This window comes from Zea mays, chromosome 3, assembly GCF_902167145.1.
Source record: "Zea mays cultivar B73 chromosome 3, Zm-B73-REFERENCE-NAM-5.0, whole genome shotgun sequence".
Taxonomy (NCBI): Eukaryota; Viridiplantae; Streptophyta; class Magnoliopsida; order Poales; family Poaceae; genus Zea; species Zea mays.
The window spans coordinates 175494504-175521490 of record NC_050098.1 but is presented as its reverse complement, the minus strand read 5'-3'; the positions used below and the strand labels follow the sequence as shown (position 1 = coordinate 175521490).

Genomic DNA, 26987 nt, shown 5'->3' with positions numbered 1-26987 from the left:
GGTTCCCACTTTGCTCCTTTGTTGAATCCAAAACTTTGATCTTTTTATTGGCTGAGTGTGAACCTTTTACACCTGTACAATCTATACACTTGGGCAAACTAGTTAGTCCAATTGTTTGTGTTTGGCAATTCAACCACCAAAATTAATTAGGGACTAGGTGAAAGCCTAATTCCCTTTCAACCTTCTCTATCTTCTACGGCGGCCCTAAGGAGGCGCAGTACTGGCGCGAGCGGTGGTTCGTCTTTTCTGCACCCGGGGACCAACACCCAAGGAGTATGACTCGTGGGCCCGGGCCCCCGTGTTAGAGACTGGGCTGTTGTTTCTTGTGGCAGAGATGAAGAGGCACGCTACAGCGGGAGGCAGTTTGCTCCTTGCGTGGAAGTTCGCCTTCTCCACACTCGGAGACCAGCACACCAGCTGTATGACACTATGACTTGTGGACCCGGGCCCCATGTCATAGGCTGGGTTGCTTTGGTGCGCGTCGGGCGAGATTTTTGGCGGCGTCTCGGGGCGCGAGCGGGAGAGTCTGCCTTGAAAAGGGATTCACCCTATGTGCAGCAGTTACGCTTTCGCATTCTCTCCCAACTACTGCGCCCTTTCGCCTTCAAGTTCTCCGCGCCCCTTTGCATTCGTGTTGTTCTGCTTTCCGCCACCATAGTCGCCATGGCCTCGCTAGTTCATCCCGAGCGTTTCCAGTCTGAGGGGGCACTCAACCTGGTGCGCAACCTGCTCGGATGGAGCGCGCCGGCGTTCACCGGAAGGATCCGCGCCGGCGCCACTTCCCTCGGTGATCTCGCCGCCAGGGAGTTCGTGCTCTTCGTCTCCTACCTCTCCTGCGGGCTGGCGCTGCCGATCTCGCCCTTCTTCTTGCTGTCGTTGGAGGAGCTCGGCCTCTAGCTTCAGCACCTAACGCCCCACTCCATCCTCCAGGCGGCCATATTTGCCCACCTGTGCGAGATGTTCGTGGGGGTGGCGCTCTTCCGCCAGTGCATAGATGAAAGGATGTTGCGCAGCGACCTTTCGGAGGTGGAAAACGAGTTGAGCTGCGATTGCACCCTTCGCATGAACTCCATCGCCTCCTGCAGCGGCCTTGTCAGCTCCTCCCTGAACTTCACCAGCATCTCGTTGTGCGCCTCCATGAACTGGTCCAGCTCCGGCTCCGGCTCCGTCGCAGCGGCCAGGCCGCCGAGCGCCGTGTGCTGCCGCGTCTCCACCTCCTGCGCTATCTCCGTCAGCCTCGCCGACACCTCCGATGGTGCCCCCACCTTGTTGCACTTGAGGTAGACAGTGAGGAGCGAGTAGTAGTGTGGGTGCGAGATGATCTTGGCCTTGATGGCCTCGACATCGCCTCCATAGGGAGATGACGACGAGGGCTCTAGGCGGCATAGGCGGCACCGGGGCCATAGGCGGTGGAGGTGGCGGAGAAAGCACTTGAAGATCTCCTTGGAGCCGGTGATCGCTGGTCTGGTGGTCGACACTGAAGACGCCGCCTGGGAGGCCGCACAAGATGTCGTGGAGACGGTGTCCGCGCGCTTCCAGCGTGACCCTACTGGTGTCGAGTAGTTCATACCTATAGAAATGAGGCTAGGGCTCCGCTTGAAGGCGGATGTAATAACTTTTGTTTTTGTAAGATACTTATGGGTACTATTTATCGAGCAGTATTAGTACTTATCTGTATACTATTTGTCCTTGTTGTGTGTGGCATTACCAACTCCTCCCTGGTACTTGGCCCCCCTGGGATGTAGGCTCGACGTGTCGAGGCTGGATACCAGTATACCTAAGAAAGAGTTGGCAACGCCCCCCAAGAGGTAGCCTCGACTAGGACCTGGACCTGTACGCAGCTTCGGCTAGGGAGCGTTAGTAGCACACCCGTAGGACCCATCGTCTGGTATCTGCCATCTTTTGATTCATGCAACAGGACCTGTAAGATTTAGTCTGGGAAGCCAAGCCGTATGCCCGGATCCCTTGGATCACAGTTCCAAATACTAGGACGCCCGTCGCAGAGTGGTGGAGCGTGCAGGCTTAGGGTACGGGACCATGCTAAGTGGCTACACAGCTCCGGACCACCCCAGGAGACGTGTGTCCATTCTCTAGAACCGGACCCTAGGTTGCCGGACCCACAGGACTATAGTTCCAAATACTAGGGTACCTGTCCCAGAGCGGTAGAGCGTGCAGGCTTAGGGTACGGAACCAAGCTAAGCGGCTGCACAGCTCCGGACCACCCTAGGGAGCGAGCGCCCATTCTCTAGAACTGGCCCTGAGGCTGCCGGACCCCCCTATCTTTGTAGAGGGGTCCTAAACTGCAAACCTAGCTACTCAATTCGGATGTCATCATACCAGCAAGGGTGGGAACTGTATAGGTGGGTTAGATAAAAAATAATATCTGAAAACTGCAGCAGAATAAAATTATCACAGAAGCACATCTGAAGGGGGTATATTTTTTCTTTATAACTTGACATGCATGGGTGCAGAACAATAGGCCGGGCTTATCAGGGTGGACCTCACCGGGCTGGCGTACACATATGCACAACCTAGTTAAAAAAGAAGAAACCTTAACCCCTCAGACTTGCTCTTATGGGTAGAACTTACGGAGATGCTCTATGCTCCAGAGATTGGGAAGAGGCACTCCTTCATTTGTGGCGAGGCGGACACACCCGGGTCGGCATACTTCCGTCACCTTGAAGGGTCCTTCCCAACTGGAGGGGAGTTTGTGGAGCCCTTCTCGGTTTAGAATTTGCCTTAGGACCAGGTCCCCGACCGTGAGCTCCCTACTATGCACGAACCGCTGGTGGTAGTGCCCGAACGCTTGGTTGTAACGTGTGTTTCGGATCACCGCTTGCCATCTGCGTTCGTCGATGAAGTCCACGTCCTCACACCGTAGCTGTTCCTGCATAGACTCATCAAAAGACTGGACCCGTGGGGAGCCCATAAGGATTTCCGGGGGAAGGCAGGCTTCGGCCCCGTAGACCAGGAAGAACAGAGTCTCCTCGATAGCTCAGCTGGGTGTGGTCCGGTTCCCCCACAGCACCGACAGAAGTTCAATGACCCAATTTGCACCATGCTTTTTCAAGCAGTCATAGGTGCGTGTCGTTGTCATCACCGGAGTCGGAGTCTCCAGTGAAAACATCCTTCAGGACCCCCTCAGGTGACTGATACCCGAGGTCCCGTTCTCCCGCGGCCACATCACCGTCGTCGACCCTCTCCTTGCCAGCCCGGCGACGAGGTGGGGAGCCATCCATGGACGTCTGCTCGCGCCGCTCACTGACGCGCTTCGCGAGCTCGATGATCTCGCGACACTCTGCGACGCTGTGGCGACTGTTGGGGTGCATAGGGCATGAGTTGCTGTTACCCCCCTACGGCCGAGGGCGCTTGTTGCGCTCGCTCCGGCCCCCAGTCGCGGCTGCGACGATCGGAGCAGCAGACGACGGCCTTTCGTGGCCGCGATTCTTCTTCTTCTTCTTTTTGCCGTCCTGGATGACGGCCCCCGAGCCACCCATCTGGGCGACCCCGGTCTGTGGTGTCGAGTGCCATGCATGGCCCTCGGCAGCTCTAGCACACTTGTCGGCCAGAGCAAAGAGTGTGGTGACAGTCTCCACGTCATGCATGGCTAACTTCTCCAACATCTTTTCATCACGTACTCCCTGGCGGAAAGCGGTGATGATGGAAGCATCGGAAATACGAGGTATAGTGCCTCGTACCTTGGTGAAGCGGGAGATAAACGCCCGGAGAGTTTCCCCGGGCTCCTGCCTCACTGCGTGGAGGTGGGCCTCCACGCCATGCTGCTTATAAGCGCTGGCGAAGTTCGCTGTGAACCGTGCGCAGAGTTCTTCCCAGGAGTAGACCGATCCTAGGGTAAGGTCCATGAGCCAAGTCCGGGCTGGCCCAGACAAGGCTACATGGAAATATGTTGCCATTACGGCGGTGTCTCCACCTGCTGCCGTAATGACGGTGACGTACACCTACAAGAATTCCGACGGGTTTGACGTACCGTCATACTTTTCCGACAGGTGTGGCCGGAACTTGGATGGCCAAGTTGTCGTGCGGAGATGGTCCGCTAGTGCGGCGCAGCCCACGCCGGCCAATGGGACACCCGCCTGGATCCGGGCACCCGTTGGGATTCGCGCTGGAACCACAACGAAGTCGTAGTCGAGGTTGCGACCCTCGACGTTCTGTCGGCGCTCACGCGGCCTCTCCAGAGAGACGCGTGCATCCTCACCCGCACGCCTGCGGTTGAGTTCTGCCCGTAGGTCATTAGACCTCTCTAGAGAGACTGGAGCGTCCTCTCCCGCACGCCTGCGGTTGAGCTCCGCCAGCAGGTCCTCAGTCGGTGTGGCCCTCACCGAGGGTGAGCGCACTGACACCGACGCCTCATGTTGACGCCGAGATGACCGAGGCCTGGGCCTGGCTGAGCCAGAATGCGCCATACCGAGCAGTCGGTCGACGTCGTCACGCCACTGGTTCATGGCCCCTGGCGAGGCCGTGGAGCTAGGAGGGTGGCACAGCAATTTCCTGGCCGCAGGCAGCGCCCCGGGCGCAGCCCTTGACGCTCTGGATGTTTGCGCAGGAGTGTGCTGCCGCGCAGAGTGCACAACAGCAACACCAGGCGCAGGGCGATTGGTGGCCCGAGGTGTGGAAGATGCAACCTCTTCCTCCACCGGGAAGTCCTCGGGCATGAAATCATGGTGCTCGACGATGTGAACCATGGTGTCGAGCAGGAAAACAAGCAAAAACCTAAAGCCTAACCCCCTACCTGGCGCGCCAAATGTCAGAGAGGAAATTCTCCGGCCGGGTGGCGGAACGCAGCCGCCCTAAATCCTAAGATGAGGAGGGGCCTAAGCGTTTTGTCTGCTAGATGGATTCGGGATGAACACAAGAACACTCAAGAGTTTAGAGTGGTCTTGGCCGCCGGAGCGTAATACCCTACTCCATTGTGTGTTGTATTGAGCTTGAGAGCTTGTATGAATTTGTGAGTCCGAGAGTCTAAGTGAAGCTGCGAGCTTGTGTCTAAGTCAGCCTGCCTTATAACGTAGTGTGCCTTCCCTTTTATAGCTCAAGGGAGGCACATACAAGGATACTGAGCCCCGACATGTGGGCCTAAGGGCAAAATGGAGGGAAGTAACGAACGCCTGTAACGTCTGGGCGATCTCCGAGCGCCATAATGTCCGTAGTGTATAGTATTGATATGTCGCGGCTGCTTCCTCGGTAACGCGCGAGTGATGATGAGCATAGTGTACACCGCAGCACAGGCGTACTGCCTACCAATGGAATGGACAGGCACGCCGCCTGCAGGATGGCCTGGTCGCCGCCTGCCAGCGGAGTGAACAGGGCACATTAAATGCTGAGGCGGCACATTGCCTGTCAGTGGAGTGGAGAGGGCTCATTAAACACCGAGGCGGCACATCACCTGCCAGTGGAATGGACAGGCGACGCGCCTTATCCGCAATAAATGCAGAGGCCACGCGGACCAGAGGCCTTACGTCAGGCTCCGCCTGCTGGCTTACGTCACGGGCAGTAGGCCACGTGGCAGCATCGGGTCTCCGCCTGAGCGGGGAGCAGAAACGTACACGGCATGGTCCGGACACGTGTCGGCTCCGGACCCCGCCTGGCCTTGATTAAGGCCTGGGTATCCTTTGTCCCAGAATCCTAGGACCCTGCTGTGAGTGGCCCGGACCCCACACAGAGGGGTCCGGAAACCGTCCCAGGGGTCCAGTCTGCACCCGTGGAGGTCCTAGACCTTACCCGGAGGTCCGGCCTGTATATACAGGGCTCCGGCGCCCTCCCATGGGGTCCGGACTCACTGATGATGCCTTGGAGTATATTACCTCTCCGGTCACGTGGCGGCCTCGGAGCTGCCCACGTGGTGGTGTCGGGTGTTGTTTACCACGCGACTAAAGATAGCCGCGTGGGCACCGCGACTTTATACTGTAGTAAGGGGTACCCCTGTTTCAGAGAACCGACACATGTATCACATAAACACGTCAAACTCAAGGCATGAGAATCATTGTTGTTTTCTTGCTGAACTAATCACATCAGTCGGCTTGAACTTCCCATAGCATGTGTATATACCAGAAGGATAGAATAATGTCTAGAGCATTAGTCCTTACTGGTTTCTATGGTTAATAAATTAAGCTCAGAAATAAACTTCGATCACCCGGAACACGAAGCAGAAGGTCATACGTTCTTGGGTAAGTGCTGAAAGACTCGCACCAATCATGGTACATAACCGAACAAACCACGCTCGTAAATGATGGCCAGTGTATCTGCTGAATCAATCGGCACAATATGCATGACCCATACCTTTTTGTCCCACAGAGCTGCAGCAAAACTGTCATGCAACGATGTAAAGCATTAGTCAAGAAGTAGGTGCTAAAATACACTTATCATTGTCAACTATCCTCAGTAAAAAAAATAGTGGTTTTTTTTTAAAACCAAAATCAAGAAAGATAATTTCTCCAGCTTAACTGAAGAAAGATGGAAAATTGATTAATGACTTATGGTGGACAAGTTGCCCATTATGTTTTATGCTAGCTATGTGCCAGCTTGGGTAACTCGTAGTTATATAGTGTGATCTGAATTACCAAAAAAGAAGAAGGAAAAACATGCCCAAGAAACTGAGAAAGACAACCATTTACTTACCCTCCATAAACAGCTCGCATGTCCATGACATTTCTCACTTTGGACCAGTCGATTCCCATGCCATTCACATATGATTTACTTATAACTCGTTTGCAGTGAGCATCATCTGCCTCAAAATCTTCAATTGCAGGTTTTCCATAGACCCCAACCTTGGAACCGTCAATCCAGAAAGGGGTCATCTCAAGCCTTTGTGGCCATAACTCTGGCCATTTTGATCCTCGAACTTTGAGCCATCAGGCAGTTTATGCATGCATGCTTCCAAAGGTACATTCATGCAAATCAAAAGGTTGTGTAAGCAAAGCAGAGAAGCACTTCACCACGTTGAAAATATGTTCTTCTCAAAGAAGTGAAACATAAAGACTCTGATGCTGAGGTTTTTCTATGACTGGGGTTAACTAGCCCCACAGAGCATTGGGGATACGCCCGAGATCGTGCGTAGGGACGTTCAATCATATCGATAGTGACCTCCTGACGCTCCTTCGATATGCTGCACATATGTCCGGGCGTGGGTTGATGATGACGCGTCTTGTCGTAACCATCGCGGGTCATTAGCATCAGGCAGGGACCTTCGCCTCGCAGGGTTGCCTGGTTTAGAGTTTGTTGGCTGCTCCGCCTCGCAGGGTTGCTCAGCTGGGAGTTGATCAGTCGCTCCGCCTCGTAAGGCTGCTTAGTGGGGAGTTGGTTGGCCGCTCTGCCTCGCAAGGCTGCTCGGCGGGAGTTGGTCGGCCGCTCCATCTCGCAAGTTGCTCGGCGGTGCTCCATCTTGCAAGCTACTCGGCGGGGGTAATGGGCACTAAACTAGTACTAATAATGGACAAAAATAGCATCTAACAATAAATCATATTCACATATAGCATATAACAGTAAACGAGACTAATATATTACCAGTAACATATTATTGAGATCTAGACCCTAAATCTGAAACATACTATTGAGACTAAATCTGAAACCCTAAACACCACGAAACTAAATCTGAGCACTAAATATGTAATGCAGAACTTAATATGGGCACTAAATTCGGTTTACCGGGACCAAATTGCGGTTTACCTTGGTCTCGGGCCAGTTAACCACCGGCGGCAGGCTGTAAACCGATGGCTAAGGGGGGCACTCCACTCCAACGCATCGACGGGTTTTGCCTAGGCGACGACGGCTTCGAAGTGGGGACGTGGAGCGACTGAGCATGGGTGAAGAAAGTGAGGGAAGGAGAAGAGGCATTCGTTATTTTAGATATTTTATTAACGAGCTTGTTAACATGTCCATACATTTTTTCTATTTTTAATGGGGCTAAACGGGATTGAATTTATATATCTTATATATCAGATTACTCATTATTGGATTACTCATTAGAACATGTAGTTTTTATCATATTTTTTCATTTTTAATAAAAATTTTAAAAATTTAAAGTGAAATTTGGAAAAACAAAACAATGGTTAGCCAATACCGCAAGACGACGGTTTCGACAAACTGCTCGATGTACCGACAATTTTTAGGGTTTATTAGCCTTGCTGGCTTGCTGCAACGAGCGAGGTAGCTAGGCTGTGTATCCAAAGCGAGCGTCTTGTACCGGTTCATTACGTGGCTCGTCCTGCACGCATGGAGCTAGTTTGGTAGATATGAAAATGGAGTGGATTCATAGGAAAGGGATATAGATGGCTAATTGGCATTAACACGATGGGTCGGTTCAGACACAACACGAAAAAACATGATTTAGACATGATCTGGTCTGGCTAGCACAGTGTAAGTGACAGATATGGCACGACTATACTGTCGTGTCTAGGTCGTCATCTCGACCCATAGTGTCAGCACAGACACGATATAGTTATATTTTTATTTTAAAATTAATAGTGAATTCATTATGTAACATAATTAAATTGTAACCGCACGGGATAGGTGGGCGAGTTTAAGTCTCTTATGCGCGATTCAATAGTAAGGGTATCTCTCCCACCAAACCTGCCCTGAGAGAGTGTGGGTGGGTGGCGCAAACCCTGCTGCAAAAGATCATACAGGAGAAAGCCAGAAAGGTGCAAGGTTTCAGTTGCTTGGAAGTTGGAACGCGCCTGACCTGGCCTCCTGGCCGAGCGACCGTCCACAACCCACTGCAGCACCTTCCTATCGAAACCATTCAGCACCTTCACGGCGGGTGACGTCATCTGGCAGTTGGGTTGCCTCTTGGTTTACCTTTCCTTTTCCTTCCTCGCAGCGACATGGCAACGAAGCCAGTGCGAGCACATCCGAATCTGGCCGTCCACCGCTAGCTTCAGAGCTGCCATGCCATCCAAGTTCAGCGTCAGCAGCGCACACAACGCCGGCACAGGCCTCCACTGAATTTGTCTGCCCTTAGAGAAAAGAAAAAGAAGAAGAAAAAAACAGGTGATCTTTCGAAACAGACTTCACAGGTAATCAAGTATGGTGCGATGTCCATGGGAGAGCTCCTTGTCACACTCCATGACAGCGAGCCATCAGATTTTAGGAAGCTATACATATGGTGGGTAAGCCTGAGAAAAGGTCTGGATGCTTCATTGTAAAAGGCAACGGTTTGTGGCAGGCAGTGTAGAAAAAAAAAACTGAATTTTGGGGGAGGAGGACAAAGAAGATCAGACGAACCTGCTGCTGTGCGGGGGCCTGTGTCTCGGCCTCCCAATCTGCAACGAACAGAGGTCCAGTCCGGGTTCGGCTGAAGCCTAATCGACCAGATGGGCCTAAGTAGGCCGGGAACGTTTGCAAAGGGCCTGCTGATTTATCTGCTTCTGCTTAGCAGACCGTGCATGCGCGGAAATATTAGCAATTTTACCTCTTTTTTTGTTTTACTTTTTACGAAACGGTGACAATTTACTCTAACTTGTACTTCCTCTTGCTCCAACAGACAAGCTCCTTTGGTTGGATGAGAAGACGAATAGACGATCACCACTCATGCCATATCCCAGATACTGAAGCGACAGCGGACTAGCGGTGGCGGCTCCTAGACGCACCGTGTTGCCGCCGCCGGCGATGCAGTGGCGGTTTGCAGAAGCCAAGTGAACTTCAGTGTTTGAGTATTGTTTCTCTTGTGCCTATGTTCCTTCGCGTCCTAATCCTATTGAACTTCTGATTTCAGTTACTGACTGTTCTTACCGTGGTGCTGATTCAGAGGGACGACCAAGTCATCATCATCTGCTAACCTACGACCCTGAATTATTTCTGATTCAATAATCACTGGTTTCCCTACACGTGTATGCTCGATGTGGGTTTCTTCGTCTATGGGATGACGTTCTGAACTTCTGCATTACCGGCACGTTTTCCCAAAGTCACTGGCCTGCAGAACCATGTTTAAGAAAGTAATCACAGTAGGGAGTTCCTAGAAAGGTCGTCTGTGTACGTAGTTTTGCAAGAACATATGCTGTTTTATTTTGCATTCCACCTTTAGTAGGTCATGCTTTGAGTTCGCACATTTTTTTTCTCTCTCTCTCTTTTGCTAACAACCGAACGATTTCACCATGCACAGTATTCAGGGCTATTCCTTTTTTTTTAGGATAACACTATCTGTTCTCATGGTTAATATATGGCATGAACTACTACGATTTAATTTATACTGTTATGATAGCATCCTTGCAAGGTAGAACCCTGCTTCTTTATGTACCGAACTTACCTATATTTTTATTGGTTCTGAAGCTTGGCATATATAATAATTGATTAATCGTTTGAAATTACAGGAAATTATTTAAGTTTCAGTGCTTTCGTTCTTTCGTCAAACATTTTGTAGCTGGATGGTTACAAGTATAGTTTCGGGAGCCTCCGTGAGTACCTCTAGGTCTACTACTCCTCACTTTTAGACTACATATGTTTCCTATTTTCGATGATGGATTAGCAATCTGTCATGGGTCAATCTAACTTTTTGCTCTGTTTTTCACTCTTTGGCTTGGAGGTACACATGCACACAACGGTTCTTTAAAAAACATATAAATGACTTCTTTATTCTAATCATGGCTTCTGCCACGACATTTGATCAGTTCATCAGAAGTATATGGTGTATCCAGAGAAAGTTTTGAGCTTTCCGCCTTTCCCATATCTTAATTCAGTTTTGGGCATTCAGGTGTTGCCATATCCAGCACGCAAACAATAATGAGATCGGTAATTGAAGAGAGTGGGGATGTCCAAGCACAGATTGCTCATGCTTACTCCAAAAAGTCTGCGTATTCCAAGAGCATTTTCTCGCTGAGCGGACAACGTCTCTAGATCGCTGAGCAGTGAGCGCGCTAACTCACGACAAGATTTTAGTTTGTTTACGTGCGGTGTAGATCGATCATAATTTCACATATTTATGCACGCTTCGCTAACCCTGATATACCGATGAATAATCTTTCTGAACGAAATGCTACGGAAGTAGTAGTAGTAGTACTCCTGCTATTGATTCATTTTCTTTAGAGCTGTCATGTGTTGCTTGGAGTGCTGTAAACAAAGACTCGGCTAGCTCCAAAGCAAAGGAAAAGGAATTCGTGGCTGGACCGGCCGGACAAAAACCATGTCGCTGGAGAGAGCTCGGCGATGATGGCGCCGCCGCCGTTTGTTGGTATCCAAATCCATATCCGGTGAGTCATTTACAATCTAGATTGAGAGCGGTGTTCTCTTATCTTCGCAGGAGACGCGATCAGCTCGTCATCTGTTTTGTCCCTTGCTAATTTTAACTTTTCTCTCTCGTCAGCTCATCAACTTTTTTTTTGTTGCTTGCTATTGGTAACTAGATGGGCTTGTCGTTGGCGAGCGGTGGCCGGTGGCTTGGTGCGACAGCGAAAGCTTGCTGTGTGTCGTGTGCGGAGCGGTAAACAATTCAACAAAAAAATATTCTAGACAGCCGTACAGTAGGAACCAAACGGTCTCTAAACGGTTTGATTTATCAGTATAAATTGAATAAACATATTTCCTCCCTTTCCAAAACTAATACTTCCTCCCTCCTAAAAATAGTGTTACTATGGCGTACTTTGAATTTGATATAAAAAAAAAATCTTAGCAGCATTTATATCTTAAAATGAGTTTTTTTGAGATAAACTTATTAGCAACACTTATATGTCAAAATAAGTTAAGCCGATAAATCCTTGGGGCAGAGGCCATATCTTTATTCTTCGTCTCATCGCTAAACCAGTGTTTTGGATGACCATATAAGTGAACTGTTGGACACAGTCTAAAACCAAAAGGATGTCTCGAAGAGATTCATGATCCAAGACTAGACAGGGTCGATCAAGGAACAAGGATGCATGAAAATAGTTTGCCATCACATCTTATATCCATCTATAGAAAAGGATAGTGATAATATATATTCAGAGGAACACAGTGAGATTGATGGTTTCACCATACTTCTTTTGGAAGGTAGTGGTAGAACGTTTGCAGCCATATGCCGTCTAGTAGAGTGTAGGGATAAATGTTATGCACTTAGCCCCACCAGGGTGGACCAGCTCGGTAGCCTGGTCTGCAAGGGGAGGCTATTCACGACGGAGTTGTAGGATAACGCCCCATCGTGTCAATGTTCGTTTGAGGGCTTGATAGTTACATGCACGTCATACTGATGGCCATGTTTCTAGTGTCAATGGTGTCGCAAATCTTGATGCTTTGGCTGAGGAAGTAGAGAGCACGCATCATGTGTCTAGAATATAGGGCGTGACCCTAGAATCCTAGCCCTATCGGGCCACAGATTATACATGAGAGAATGTAGATAGCACATTTATGACTGGTTGCAGGCCTCACGAAATAAAATTGCATGACTTAAGGCAACCCATGGTCCAACTTTTTTTTTCTTTTTAGCCCTTTTTCGAAAGATTTTCACAACTGGGTCCTTCCTGGTTTGAATTCAGAAAATAGACCCTTACCTCGGCACCAATATAAATGGCGCCGAAGTACCTGCTCACCGTGCAGATGTGGCGCTTACGTGGTCAGAGCTCGGCGCCATGAGCATTGGCGCCGACCTCGTTTTTAGTTGCCAACACAGCGACCGACATGCATGCAAACAATAAAAAGGATCAAGCAAGCCTCCGCATTTTTTGGTGTGCCGAGACCTGCTAGTGTACATACCCTTCTTTATGGTGCAGCTACAGTACTCGCTAAAAGTTCAGTAGATTGTGTAAAATAGATAATTTGTGTTGTTAATAATAATATTTGTAAAGTGGAGTTTGAAATAGGGAATAAGATAAGATAGATGCGGGAGACATTTAAAAAATATAATTCTAATTGAAGTCACTAAGTCAAATAAACTAAGGTTTGGCTATAATTATGTAAACAATATTAATGTTTAATGGTTAGCTACACGTACATTGTTATGGTTTCTATATATCATATAGATAGATCTTACTTCAATGTAATATATTTATTCAAACATTATTATATTTTTATTTTGTCAATTATTTTTGTATACATATTTTAGAGTAACGCTACATATGTCAGATCGAGCTCCATCCTTGCATTGGGAGGTGCAGTAGATCTTGCCAGCTGCTTTCGTGCATGGAGCGAGACGTTTGCCATCCTCATTGAAAGCATCTAGGCCCCTGGTTGGTTTTAGTGATTAATGACAACGTAATGTTATATGTGACTAACGTGTGTTTTGCAGAGACAAATGGTAAGTTAGGTCGCATTACAGGTAGATGTACTACAACGGTGAAAACAATCCCGGAGATAAAAACTTGAAGCGACGGCTAAAGCGACAAAACAAAAAGTAAAGGTCTTCGTATTTCGAGTGTCAAGGAGTTGCGGACACTCGTGATATAGTTAGGTCTTTTATTTTGTTTTAGCCGTACTATAAAGAGGGGTTGTCGATGAGTAGTTTGACCAAGAGAGTTCTAGTGTAGTGTTGGTGCATATTCACACTCACATATAGTGCTAGGTGTCACTCTAGAACATACTCACGAGTTAGAACGAAAACCGATTTGAAAAACAGCGGAAAATAGAAATTACGGTTTCTGTATGTGGGGCACCGGACTGTTCGGTGCGCCCTCTATCAGGTGGGGCCAGGTTGGCCTAGGGAAGGTCTTTCCCCCTCGCAGAAACCCGAGAGCGCAGGGTTTGAGAGTTGAATTTTAGTGGCACACCGGACAGCGCATCAGACTGTCCGGTGCGCACCGGACAGTGACTGTTCACTGTTCGGTGTACCATTTGCCCAACGACTAACTATCAGAACTAGCCGTTGGAGTCGACCGGTGGCGCACCATTGGCGCACCGGTGGCACACCGGACTGTCCGGTGCGCCCATGCGCAGGAAAATTCTGTTAACGGCTAGTTGGTGGGTGAGGGCTATTTATACCCCCTCCACCCACCATATTGATTGTCTTGCTGCCCACATTTACTCCTACACATTGGTAGACCATTGCAAGCACCAAAAAGCCTAGCGAGGTGATTAGAGAATCTTAATCCCGCATTTGGACCTCATTAGCGCTAGCGAGAGCCACCTAGAGCACACACCACTTGCATTAGGCTTCTCTTGGTCAAGCGAAAGTCTACGGCTTGTTACTCTTGGTGATCGGCATCACCTAGATGGCTTGGTGGCGTTGGGAGCTCGGTGATCACCGTAGAGATCTTGTTGGTGACCTGACTCAAGTTTGTAAGCGATCGTGAGGGATCCACCGCGACGGAGTGGCAAAGGATCATCTCGTAGTGAGCACTTGGTTCTTGCGAGGACCAAGGGGGAGCGATACCCTTGCGTGGGTGCTCGAACGAGGACTAGTGGAGAGTGTCGACTTTTCGATACCTCGGAAAAAATTGGAGGAGTTTTCTAAACCTTGCTTTACATTCCGCACTTAATTCAAGCATTTTACATTGTGTATTTGTTTAGCAAGTATTTGAAGTATTGACTTAGCATTATTGTATTTCTAGTATTATTCTCTTAGTGCTAGTTGTTGGGGTGAAGTTGGGCTCTTGCTTAGGTTTTAAACAGTGTTGATTTTTAGAAAAGCCCAATTCACCCCTCTCTTGGGCATCATGATCCTTTCAATTGGTATCAGAGCCTTGTTGCTCTTAGATTAGCTTAACCGCTAGAGTAACGATGTCCGGTGGGGATGGACCTCCTCCCGTTTTTGATGGTGACGATTTTCCATATTGGAAAATTCGTATGGAAGCATATTTAGAGGCTATAGACATTGGTGTCTACAAAGCCGCCACACAAGGATTCCCCGAACCTAGAGATCCCACAAATCTTGTAGGTGAAGAGTTTAACTATGAGAAATGGAATGCTAAGGTCAAAAACACTCTTTTTAGAGGCCTTTGCAAAGATGTGTTTAATAGAGTTAGAAACCATAAAAATGCTCATGATTTGTGGATGTACATATGTGCTCTACATGAAGGAACTAGAAGTGAGCGTGAGGAGAGATATCACATTGCTATGAGAAAATTAAATTCTTTTGAAATGCTTGCTAATGAAAGTAAATGGCTTGGGGCTTACACAAATTTCACAACCGGATGTTGTGAGGAAGATTCTCAGTGTCCTCCCAATTGACAAATATGGACACATTGTCACTGTGCTGCATAAGATGGATCTTTCAGTTACCACTCCTACACAGATATTGGGAAAGATCAATGCTCATGAGATGTACATGCACATCAATGACAAGGATGAGTCATCTTCCAAGAGAAAGGATTTGACTCTCAAAGCAAATCAAGAAAGAAAAGGAAAAGCTAAAGTACAAATTGAGGAAGAATCCTCAAGTGATGATGACCTTGTTGCTAACATTGCCTTGATGGTGATGAAGACCACCAAGATGTTAAAGAAGCTCAATAGAGAAGGCATCAAATTTGACTCAAGAAAGAAGAAATTCTTTTCCAGCAAAAGAAAGCCCATTTCTAAACTGGATTGCTACAACTGTGGAGAGCTTTGTCATCTTGCTCATCAATGTAACAAGCCCAAGAAGAACAAGTTCAAGGGCAAGAAAGAAGATGACAACGATGATGAGAAAAAAGGAAAAGAGATTCTTCAAGAGGAAGGATGGGAAGCACAAGAGGTTCTACAAAAAGAAAAATGGAAAGGCATATATTGTTGGTGACTGGCTCACTGACATTGAGTCATCAAGTGGATCTTCTTCAAGTGAAGAAGAAAATGATGAAAAAGTTGCCGCCATCGCTGGGGACTTCTCTTCACCACCACCATCACCATCATCGACTTCTCACCTATGCCTCATGGCTAGAGGTGAACGGAAGGTACAAAATGATAATGATATTACTGATGATAGTGATAGTGATAGTGATGATGAATTTGCTTCACCTTCCTATGATGAACTAGCTGACTTGCTGTAGGATATAGGACACCGGCTAGAGGGGTGAATAGACGGTTTTGACTAAAATCAAAAACACTAGAGAAATTTAATCAATATGACAAGAGGTATAAATTCTCTAGTGACAACAAGTAAGCAATCTATGAGAAACAACTATGGTAATTGTATACAAGAAAGACAATATGCGAAATACTAATTACTTGCATGGTAATAAGTAATGCAAGAAAAGAGAGACACCGGATTTTATCCCATGGTATCGGTGATTTGCCGATCACCCCTAATCCACGTTGAGGTGGACTTCAAGCTCTCACTTGCTCCTCTATCAAGACGCGTCTTGATCCTTAAGCCAAGTGGACAAGAAATCACTTAATACCTTGTTTCCACTAGTGTCACCTTTGCCGCTCTGGCGAGGTAGGCGCGAACCCCTCACAATCTACACCGCGGCTCCTCCACAGTCTTCTAGGAGAGCTCGACGGAGACAACACCCGAGCCATCTAGGAGGAGGCAACCTCCAAGAGTAACAAGCCGATGACGCTTGCCTGGTGTACCACCTAGTGCCTCAAGAATCACCAATGGATGCAAATGCACTAGGAACTCTCAATCTCTCACTAGAATGTAATCTCAAGCAAGGTGTGTGAGAGAATGAGTGGGAGGATCACAAATGAGCTCAATGTGTGCAAGGAATGGCCAAGAGATCCCTCACACATGAGCTCCCCTTCTATTTATAGACCACCTCAAAATTCCAACTGTTATGTGCAACTAGCACAGATTATGCGCACACGCGGACGGTCCGCGCCCTTAGGCCAAACGGTCTGCCGTACAGGTAACGACTAGTTTTCCCGTTTGAAATCTATCACAGCTGTCAGAAAAGCAAGGTCCGGACAGTCCGCCAACCTTGGCCGGATCGTCCGAGACCTGGCAACTTGGAGCATCAGAGCTCTGACCATGAAGAGTTAACACACGCGGACTGTCCGCCATACAAGGCCGGACGGTCCGCGACCTGGGAGTCAGTACTGTCCGGGCTTAGACCCCGGACAGTCCGTAATACAAACACCCAAAAACACAGTCCCTGCCCAAACCAATTTGGCACCTACGGATGGTCCGCCGACCCTGGCCGGACAGTCCGCACAATAATACATGGACTATGCAGAGAGCAACCCTCTCTGGTCAGGACTGCGGACGGTCCGGCCCCAAGGACCGGACGGTCCATAGTACAAATGTACAGGACTAGTCTGAAGTGACCATACTTCGGACCCCACTAGATGGATCGCGGACGGTCCACCCACTTGGCCTGGACGGTCCGCCAACCCCATGACTTAGCAACTTTTCAAACACGCTTTCGAAAAGATTTTTAACTCTCGAAACTTAGAGCGTTGTTAGTCCTCATTCAAATGCAACCACTAGATGCTCTATAAGGCACTAAGTTTTACACAGACCAAAGTCATTGACCCCTCTTAATAGTACGGCCATCTAGCCTACTAATCTTGTCAAATATCTTCTCTAAACTCCTAAAGACCGGCAAAAACAAAAACATATGTTATACCTTTGCCTTCACTTGATCCACAACCAATGCTTATAAGTATCCAAGATTTTCTGTTCTATGTGGTCCAACCTACATTCTTATTTCTCCAAGAACTGTTAGTCCACAAATAGTTGTCATTAATTACCAAAACATCACTAAGGGGCCTAGATGATTCACAATCTCCCCCTTTTTGGTAATTGATGACAACACTACACATTTTAACCAAGAGAAGTTTTGATTTTCAAATCTTCCTCATACCTTAGGTATAAGAAGGATTTTAGAGATGAGTTTATAAGACTTATCTTGATTTGAAGTTCCGTCCGAGAGATAGATAAGTCTCAACAAAACTCAGAGTGTAGGAATAGCTCCCCCTATATGTGTGCATGATATTTTCTAGTTGAAGATATGACACACATAATCGATCGGAGTTTTGATGGAGATCTTCCTACAGTCATGGTTATCGAGGCATACAAGAAGTAATATGTGAAGTAATATGTAAAAAAATAAGCACAAAAAATTTAATCACTCCTCGATCAACCATTCACTAAATAATTTGAACTAATAGTGTCGGGGACCATAATTAGGGGTACCCTCAAGACGATTAATTCTCAGCTGGTAACCCCCATCAGCATAAAGCTGCAGAGGCCTGATGGGTGCGATTAAGTCAGGGATCAGTCCATACGAGCGACTCGATCACGCCTCGCCCGAGCCTAGCCTCGGGCAAGGGCAGCCGACCCCGAAGGGGTTTCCGTCTCGCCCGAGGCCCCCCTTCAACGGCGGACACATCTCTGGCTTGCCCGAGGCCTTGCCTTCGCTAAGAAGCAACCCTGACTGAATCGCCGCACCGACCGGCCAAGTCGCAGGAGCATTTAACGCAAAGGAAGCCAGGCCCTGCCAAAGGCACCATAGGAAGCTCCGCCCGACCCAGGGCTCGGACTCGGGCTAAGCCCCGGAAGACGGCGAACTCCGCTCCGCCCGACCCAGGGCTCGGACTCGGGCTAAGCCCCGGAAGACGGCGAACTCCGCTCCGCCCGACCCAGGGCTCGGACTCGAGCTAAGCCCCGGAAGACGGCGAACTCCGCTCCGCCCGACCCAGGGCTCGGACTCGGGCTAAGCCCCAGAAGACGGCGAACTCCGCTTCGCCCGACCCAGGGCTCGGACTCGGGCTAAGGCCCCGGAAGACGACGAACTTCGCTTCGCCCGACCCAGGGGCTCGGACTCAGCCTCTGCTGACGACCTCCGCCTCGCCCGACCCAGGGGCTCGGACTCGGCCTCTGCTGACGACCTCCGCCTCGCCCGACCCAGGGGCTCGGACTCGGCCTCTGCTGACGACCTCCGCCTCGCCCGACCCAGGGGCTCGGACTCGGCCTCTGCTGACGACCTCCGCCTCGCCCGACCCAGGGGCTCGGACTCGGCCTCTGCTGACGACCTCTGCCTCGCCCGACCCAGGGGCTCGGACTCGGCCTCTGCTGACGACCTCCACCTCGCCCGACCCAGGGGCTCGGACTCGGCCTCTGCTGACGACCTCCGCCTCGCCCGACCCAGGGGCTCGGACTCGGCCTCTGCTGACGACCTCCGCCTCGCCCGACCCAGGGGCTCGGACTCGGCCTCGGCCATGGAAGACAGACTCGACCCCGGCTTCGGAGGAGCCTCCACGTCGCCCAACCTAGGGCACAGGCCAGCCACGTCGATAGGAAGCGCCATCATCACCCTACCCCGAGCCGACTCGGGCCGCAGAGAACAAGACCGGTGTCCCATCTGGCTAGCTCCGCCAGATAGGCAATTATGGCGCCCCGCTAGCCCCGTGACGACGGTGGCTCTCAGCTCTCTTACGGAAGCAGGGCGACTTCAGCAAGGACACAACCGTTCCAACAGCTGTCCCTGCGCTAGGCTCCGTCGCTCCTCCGACAGCCACGACATCACGCCAGCAGGGTGCCAAGATCTCTCCGGCTGCCACATTGGCATGTACTTAGGGCACTAGCTCTCCCCCCGCTAGACACGTAGCACTCTGCTACACCCCCATTGTACACCTGGATCCTCTCCTTACGCCTATAAAAGGAAGGACCAGGGCCTTCTTAGAAAAGGTTGGCCGCGCGGGGACGAGGACGGGGACAGGCGCTCTCTTGGGGCCGCTCGCTTCCCTCACCCGCGTGGACGCTTGTAACCCCCTACTGCAAGCGCACCCGACCTGGGCGCGGGACGAACACGAAGGCCACAGGATTCCCACCTCTCTCTCGCCGGACTCCGGCCTCCTCGCTCCTTTCCCCCCTTCGCGCTCGCCCAAGCGCTCGACCCATCTGGGCTGGGGCACGCGGCACACTCACTCGTCGGCTTAGGGACCCCCCGGTCTCGAAACGCCTACAGTTGGCGCGCCAGGTAGGGGCCTGCTGCGTGTTGACGAGCAGCTTCCCGTCAAGCTCCAGATGGGCAGTCTCCAACAACCTCTCCAACCCGGGACGGTGCTCCGTTTCGGGAGTCTTGAGTTCATGTCCCTCGACGGCAGCTACGACATGATACTCCTTCCACCGCCGCGCGACAACGACAATGGCGGCCGACAACCCGCCCTCCGGTGGCGGAATCGACGACGTCTTCCCCGCGCGGTGGAAGAACGACATTCGAGCTCGCCCCATCCTCTCCCCCACCAACGGAGGAGGAGGCGGGGCAACCAAGGCCGGGCGGGAGGCCGCGCTTCGTCGGCTGTCGAGCGAATTGACGTCCCCAGCGCCCCAACGGAGGGCGCGTCGGGCGTCGACCTCGCGTTCGAGACGAAGGCGAGCGCCGTCCCCCCGCGACACGCCAATCCCGAGCAAGTGGACGACGCCAGCGAGCTCGCGGAGGGCCTGCAGGATGTCGCCCTCGTACCTAGGACGACGGCGCGATCAGCCCCCGACGTGACTACATCGCCCCTCGTCGACCGAAAGGTACTGACTGATTCCCATCCTACATTATTTCGACTCGGCCTCAACCCGCCTAGCGACCTCGCTTTGGCGGGCGCTCTCGTTGAGGCGAGTGCAACCCCTCTGAGGTTTCGTATGCGGTCGCCTTGGGACCGGTTGACGGACGTCTCGACCTACGGGCCCTCTGGGTCTGAGGAAGATGACGATCCCAGCATCTGTTGGGATTTCTCTAGATTTGGCAACCCCAGTGCCATGCGGGACTTTATGACCGCATGTGACTACTGCCTCTCCGACTGTTTCGACGGTAGCCGCAGCCTTGACGACAAGGACTGTGGCCCAAGCCACGAATGTTTCCACGTCGAGCTAGGGGATCCCGCCGAAGGCAACCACCTCGGCATGCCGGAGGACGGTGATCTCCCTAGGCCGGCGCCTCGCGCCGACATCCCGCGGGAGCTAGCTGTGGTCCCCGTTCCGGCGGGGGGTCACGACCCACAGCTCGAGCAAGTCCGCGGGGCGCAGGCCAGGCTCGACGAGGGAGCAGGAGCACTTGAGTCGATCCGCCGGGACGTCTGGCAGGTATGGGCGGGCCAGCCCCGGCCGGAGAAATACGTCACCTGCCCCAGGGTTTCCAGCACCGCGTCGCCAACGACGTCAGGGTCAGGCCGCTACCCGCGTCCAGCGGGGTCGGTCAGAACCTGGCAGCCGCAGCAATGCTCATCCGCGCGATGCCGGAGCCATCGACTACCGAGGGTCGGCGAATCCAGGGAGAGCTCAAAAATCTCCTGGAAGGCGCTGCGGCCCGACGGGCCGAGAGCTCTGCCTCCCGGAGGCAGGGATACCCCTCGGAACCTCATGCCGCGACTTCCCGATTCATGCGGGAAGCCTCGTTCTACACCGGGCGCACGCGCAACACTGCGCCTGCGGCCCCGGGCCACCTCGGCAACGAGCACTATCGTCGCGACCGTCGAGCCCACCTCAACGAAAGGGTGCGCCGAGGCTACCACCCCAGGCGTGGGGGACGCTACGACAGTGGGGAGGATCGGAGTCCCTCGCCCGAACCACCCGGTCCGCAGGCCTTCAGCCGGGCCATCCGGCGGGCACCGTTCCCGACCCGTTTCCGACCCCGGCTACTATCACAAAGTACTCGGGGGAAACGAGGCCGAAACTGTGGCTTGCGGACTACCGCCTGGCCTGCCAACTGGGTGGAACGGACGACGACAACCTCATCATCCGCAACCTCCCCCTGTTCCTCTCCGACACTGCTCGCGCCTGGTTGAAGCACCTGCCTCTGGGGCAGATCTCCAACTGGGACGATTTGGTCCAAGCCTTCGCTGGCAATTTCCAGGGCACGTACGTGTGCCCCGGGAATTCCTGGGACCTCCGAAGCTGCCGGCAACAGCCGGGAGAGTCTCTTCGGGACTACATCCGGTGATTCTCGAAGCAGCGCACCGAGCTGCCCAACATCACCGACTCAGATGTCATCGGCGCGTTCCTTGCTGGCACCACCTGCCGCGACCTGGTGAGCAAGTTGGGTCGCAAGACTCCCACCAGGGCGAGCGAGCTGATGGACATCGCCACCAAGTTCGCCTCTGGCCAGGAGGCGGTCGAGGCCATCTTCCGAAAGGACAAGCAGCCCCCAGGGCCGCCCGTCGGAAGAGGCTCCCGAGATGTCTACTCCGCGCGACGCTAAGAAGAAAGGCAAGAAGAAGTCGCAAGCGAAACGCGACGCCGCCGACGCGGACCTTGTCGCCGCCGCCGAGTACAAGAACCCTCGGAAGCCCCCCGGAGGTGCCAACCTCTTCGACAAGATGCTCAAGGAGCCGTGCCCCTATCATCAGGGGCCCGTCAAGCACACCCTCGAGGAGTGCGTCATGCTTCGGCGCCACTTCCACAAGGCCGGGCCACCCGTGGAGGGTGGCAGGGCCCGCGACGACGACAAAAAGGAAGATCACCAAGAAGGAGAGTTCCCCGAGGTTCGCGACTGCTTCATGATCTACGGAGGGCATGCGGCGAATGCCTCGGCTCGGCATCGCAAGCAAGAGCGCCGGGAGGTCTGCACGGTGAAGGTGGCGGCGCCAGTCTACCTAGACTGGTCCGACAAGCCCATCACCTTCGACCAAGCTGACCACCCCGACCACGTGCCGAGCCCGGGGAAATACCCGCTCGTCGTCGACCCCATCGTCAGCGACGTCAGGCTCGCCAAGGTCCTGATGGATGGGGGGGCAGCTGCCTTAACATCATCTACGCCGAGACCCTCAGGCTCCTGCGCGTCGATCTGTCCTCCGTCCGAGCAGGCGCTGCGCCTTTCCACGATATCATTCCTGGGAAGCGCGTCCAGCCCCTCGGACGGCTCGACCTTCCCGTCTGCTTCGGAACGCCCTCCAATTTCCGAAGAGAGACTCTGACGTTCGAGGTGGTCGGGTTCCGAGGAACCTACCACGCGATATTGGGGAGGCCATGCTACGCGAAGTTCATGGCCGTCCCCAACTACACCTACCTGAAGCTCAAGATGCCGGGCCCCAACGGGGTCATCACCGTCGGCCCCACATACAAACACGCGTTCGAATGCGACGTGGAGTGCGTGGAGTACGCCGAGGCCCTCGCCAAGTCCGATGCCCTCATCGCCGACATGGAGAACCTCTCCAAAGAGGTGCCAGACGTAAAGCGACATGCTGGCAACTTCGAGCCAGCGGAGACGGTTAAGGCCGTCCCTCTCGACCCTAGTGGCGACGCCTCCAAGCAGATCCGGATCGGTTCCGGGCTCGACCCCAAATAGGAAGCAGTGCTCGTCGACTTTCTCCGCGCAAACGCCGACGTTTTTGCGTGGAGTCCCTCGGACATGCCCGGCATACCGAGGGAAGTCGCCGAGCACTCGCTGGATATTCGGCATATCGTCAGGCAGCCTCTGCGCCGATTCGACGAGGAGAAGCGCAGGGTGATAGGCGAGGAGATTCACAAGCTAATGGCAGCAGGGTTTATCAAAGAGGTATTCCATCCCGAATGGCTTGCCAACCCTGTGCTTGTGAGAAAGAAAGGGGGGAAATGGCGGATGTGTGTAGACTACACTGGTCTCAACAAAGCATGTCCGAAGGTTCCCTACCCTCTGCCTCGCATCGATCAAATCATGGATTCCACTGCTGGGTGCGAAACCCTGTCGTTCCTCGATGCCTACTCAGGGTATCACCAAATCCGGATGAAAGAGTCCGACCGGCTCGCGACTTCTTTCATCACACCCTTCGGCATGTACTGCTATGTCACCATGCCGTTCGGTTTGAGGAATGCGGGCGCGACGTACCAGCGGTGCATGAACCATGTGTTCGGCGAACACATTGGTCGCACAGTCGAGGCCTACGTCGATGACATCGTAGTCAAGACGAGGAAGGCTTCCAACCTCCTCTCCGACCTTGAAGTGACATTCCGGTGTCTCAAGGCAAAAGGCGTCAAGCTCAATCCCGAGAAGTGTGTCTTCGGGGTGCCCCGAGGCATGCTCTTGGGGTTCATCGTCTCCGAGCGGGGCATCGAAGCCAACCCGGAGAAGATCGCAGCCATCACTAACATGGGGCCCATCAAGGACTTAAAAGGCGTACAGAGGGTCATGGGATGTCTCGCGGCCCTGAGCCGGTTCATCTCATGCCTCGGCGAAAGGGGCCTGCCTCTGTATCACCTCTTAAGGAAGGCCGAGTGCTTCACTTGGACACCCGAGGCCGAGGAAGCTCTCGGGAACCTGAAGGCGCTTCTTACAAAGGCGCCTATCTTGGTACCGCCAGCTGATGGAGAAGCCCTCTTGGTCTACGTCGCCGCGACCACTCAGGTGGTTAGCGCCGCGATTGTGGTCGAGAGGCAAGAAGAGGGGCATGCATTGCCCGTTCAGAGGCCAGTTTACTTCGTCAGCGACGTACTGTCCGAAACCAAGATCCGCTACCCACAAGTTCAGAAGCTACTGTATGCAGTGATCCTGATGAGGCGGAAGTTGCGACACTACTTCGAGTCTCACCCGGTAACTGTGGTGTCATCCTTCCCCCTGGGGGAGATCATCCAGTGCCGAGAAGCCTCGGGCAGGATTGCGAAGTGGGCGGTGGAAATCATGGGCGAGACCATCTCGTTCGCGCCTCGGAAGGCCATCAAGTCCCAGGTCTTGGCGGACTTCGTAGCCGAATGGGTCGACACACAGCTACCGACGGCTCCGATCCAACCGGAGCTCTGGACCATGTTTTTCGACGGGTCGCTGATGAAGACGGGAGCCGGCGCGGGCCTGCTCTTCATCTCACCCCTCGGGAAACACCTACGCTACGTGCTACGCCTCCATTTCCCGGCGTCCAACAATGTGGCTGAGTACGAAGCTCTGATCAACGGATTGCGAATCGCCATCGAGCTAGGGGTCCGACGCCTCGACGCTCGTGGAGACTCACAGCTCGTCATCGACCAAGTCATGAAGAACTCCCACTGCCGCGACCCGAAGATGGAGGCCTACTGCGATGAGGTTTGGCGCCTGGAAGACAAGTTCTACGGGCTCGAACTTAACCACATCGCTCGGCGCTACAACGAGACTGCGGACGAGCTGGCAAAAATAGCCTCGGGGCGAACGACGGTTCCCCCGGACGTCTTCTCCCGGGATCTGCACCAACCCTCAGTCAAGATCAACGACGTGCCCGAGCCCGAGGTACCCTCGGCCCAGCCTGAGGTACCCTCGGCCCATCCCGAGGCGTCCTCGGTTCAGCCCGAGGTACCCTCGGCCCCCGAGGGCGAGGCGCTGCGCATCGAGGAGGAGCAGAGCGGGGCCACGCCTGACAGAGACTGGCAAACCCCGTACCTGCAATATCTCCGCCAAGGAGAGCTACCCCTCGACCAAGCCGAGGCTCGGCGGGTAGCGCGACGCGCCAAGTCGTTCGTCTTGCTGGGCGATGAGAAGGAGCTCTACCACCGCAGCCCCTCGGGCATCCTCCAGCGATGCATCTCCATCGCCGAAGGTCAGGAACTTCTGCAAGAGATACACTCGGGGGCTTGCGGCCATCACGCAGCGCCTCGAGCCCTCGTCGGGAATGCTTTCCGGCAAGGCTTCTACTGGCCAACGGCGGTGGCCGACGCCACTAGAATTGTCCGCACCTGCGAAGGGTGTCAATTCTATGCGAAGCGGACCCACCTGCCCGCTCAGGCTCTGCAAACAATACCCATCACCTGGCCCTTTGCTGTATGGGGTCTGGACCTCGTCGATCCCTTGCAGAAGGCGCCCGGGGGCTACACGCACCTGCTGGTCGCCGTCGACAAATTCTCCAAGTGGATCGAGGTCCGACCCCTGAACAGCATCAGGTCCGAGCAGGCGGTGGCGTTCTTCACCAACATCATCCATCGCTTCGGGGTCCCGAACTCCATCATCACCGACAACGGCACCCAGTTCACCGGCAAAAAATTCTTGGATTTTTGCGAGGATCACCACATCCGGGTGGACTGGGCCGGCGTAGCTCATCCCATGTCGAATGGGCAAGTAGAGCGTGCCAACGGCATGATTCTACAGGGGCTCAAGCCTCGGATTTACAACGACCTCAACAAGTTCGGCAAGCGATGGATGAAGGAACTCCCCTCGGTGGTCTGGAGCCTGAGGACAACGCCGAGCCGAGCCACGGGTTTCACGCCGTTCTTCCTGGTCTACGGGGCCGAGGCCGTCTTGCCCACTGACCTGGAATACGGCTCCCCGAGGACGAGGGCCTACGACGATCAAAGCAACCAAGCTAGGCGAGAAGACTCGCTGGACCAGCTAGAAGAGGCTCGGGACAGGGCCTTACTACACTCGGCGCGATATCAGCAGTCCCTGCGACGATACCACGCCCGAGGGGTCCGACCCCGAGACCTCCAGGTGGGCGACCTGGTGCTTCGGCTGCGGCAAGACGCCCGAGGGAGGCACAAGCTCACGCCCCCCTGGGAGGGGCCATTCGTCATCGCCAAAGTTCTGAAGCCCGGAACGTACAAGCTGGCCAACAGCCAAGGCGAGGTCTACGGCAACGCTTGGAACATCCAACAGCTACGTCGCTTTTACCCTTAAGATGTTTTCAAGTTGTGCATATACCTCGCACCCACGCAAAGTTTAGTCAACAAGGAAGGGTCGGCCTCGCCTCGGCAAAGCCCGACCCTCCCTCGGGGGCTAAAAAGGGGGGAAACCCCCTCTGTGTCGAAATTTTCCTCGAAAAAAGATCTCTTTCACCAGAATATCTTCCATGCTTTTTGACTACTTCGAAAAGTGGGTCCTGGAAACGACGGAGTACACGTAAGCAGCCAAGGCTGACCGAGCCGAGGGACTCCTACGCCTCCGGGATACGGATACCTCACTCATCACCTTCTGCGATAAGTAACTCGCGTTCGGATAAAGTGGCTCCGCGGATCGAACAAGTCTTTACGTTCGGAAGCCCTTCTGCCGAAGCGATCCTTCGAGCCTTCTCGACTGAGTCGGTGACAGGGCCTCATGGACGGGTGAAAGTACGCGTAAGCGGCAAGGCCGACCGAGCCGAGGGACTCCCACGCCTCCGGGATACGGATACCTCACTCATCACCTTCCGCGAGAAGCAACTTTCGCTCGCACAAACATCCCTGTTACCGACAAAAAGTCCAGATACTCGAAACAAGAGGAAAAGAGACGCAGCTTTACAATGCAGCGAGGGTGTGTGTCCTGGCCTCGGTGGCTGCAGAAGGCACACGCTACAAGACACTCTGACGCTGCAGG

The 26987-nt window shown here is 53.0% G+C and overlaps 1 protein-coding gene and 1 long non-coding RNA gene across 2 annotated transcripts; one reads left to right on the top strand and one right to left on the bottom strand.

Moving 5' to 3' along the window:
- Positions 1–899: 899 nt before the first annotated feature.
- Positions 900–1568, bottom strand: LOC103652363 (homeotic protein knotted-1-like). The gene has a single exon (XM_008677966.1). The coding sequence runs from the start codon at positions 1566–1568 to the stop codon at positions 900–902; it is 669 nt and encodes a 222-aa protein (XP_008676188.1).
- Positions 1569–8873: 7305 nt separating this feature from the next.
- LOC109944868 (uncharacterized) lies at positions 8874–11432 on the top strand. The gene is made up of 2 exons (XR_002268150.3): positions 8874–11201; positions 11355–11432. It is a non-coding gene; the product is annotated as an uncharacterized lncRNA (long non-coding RNA).
- Positions 11433–26987: the final 15555 nt, after the last annotated feature.

What these genes read in the sequence shown, in the direction of transcription:
- LOC103652363 (XM_008677966.1), bottom strand. Translation starts at nt 1,568, where the DNA reads ATGAACTACTCGACACCAGTAGGGTCACGCTGGAAGCGCGCGGACACC.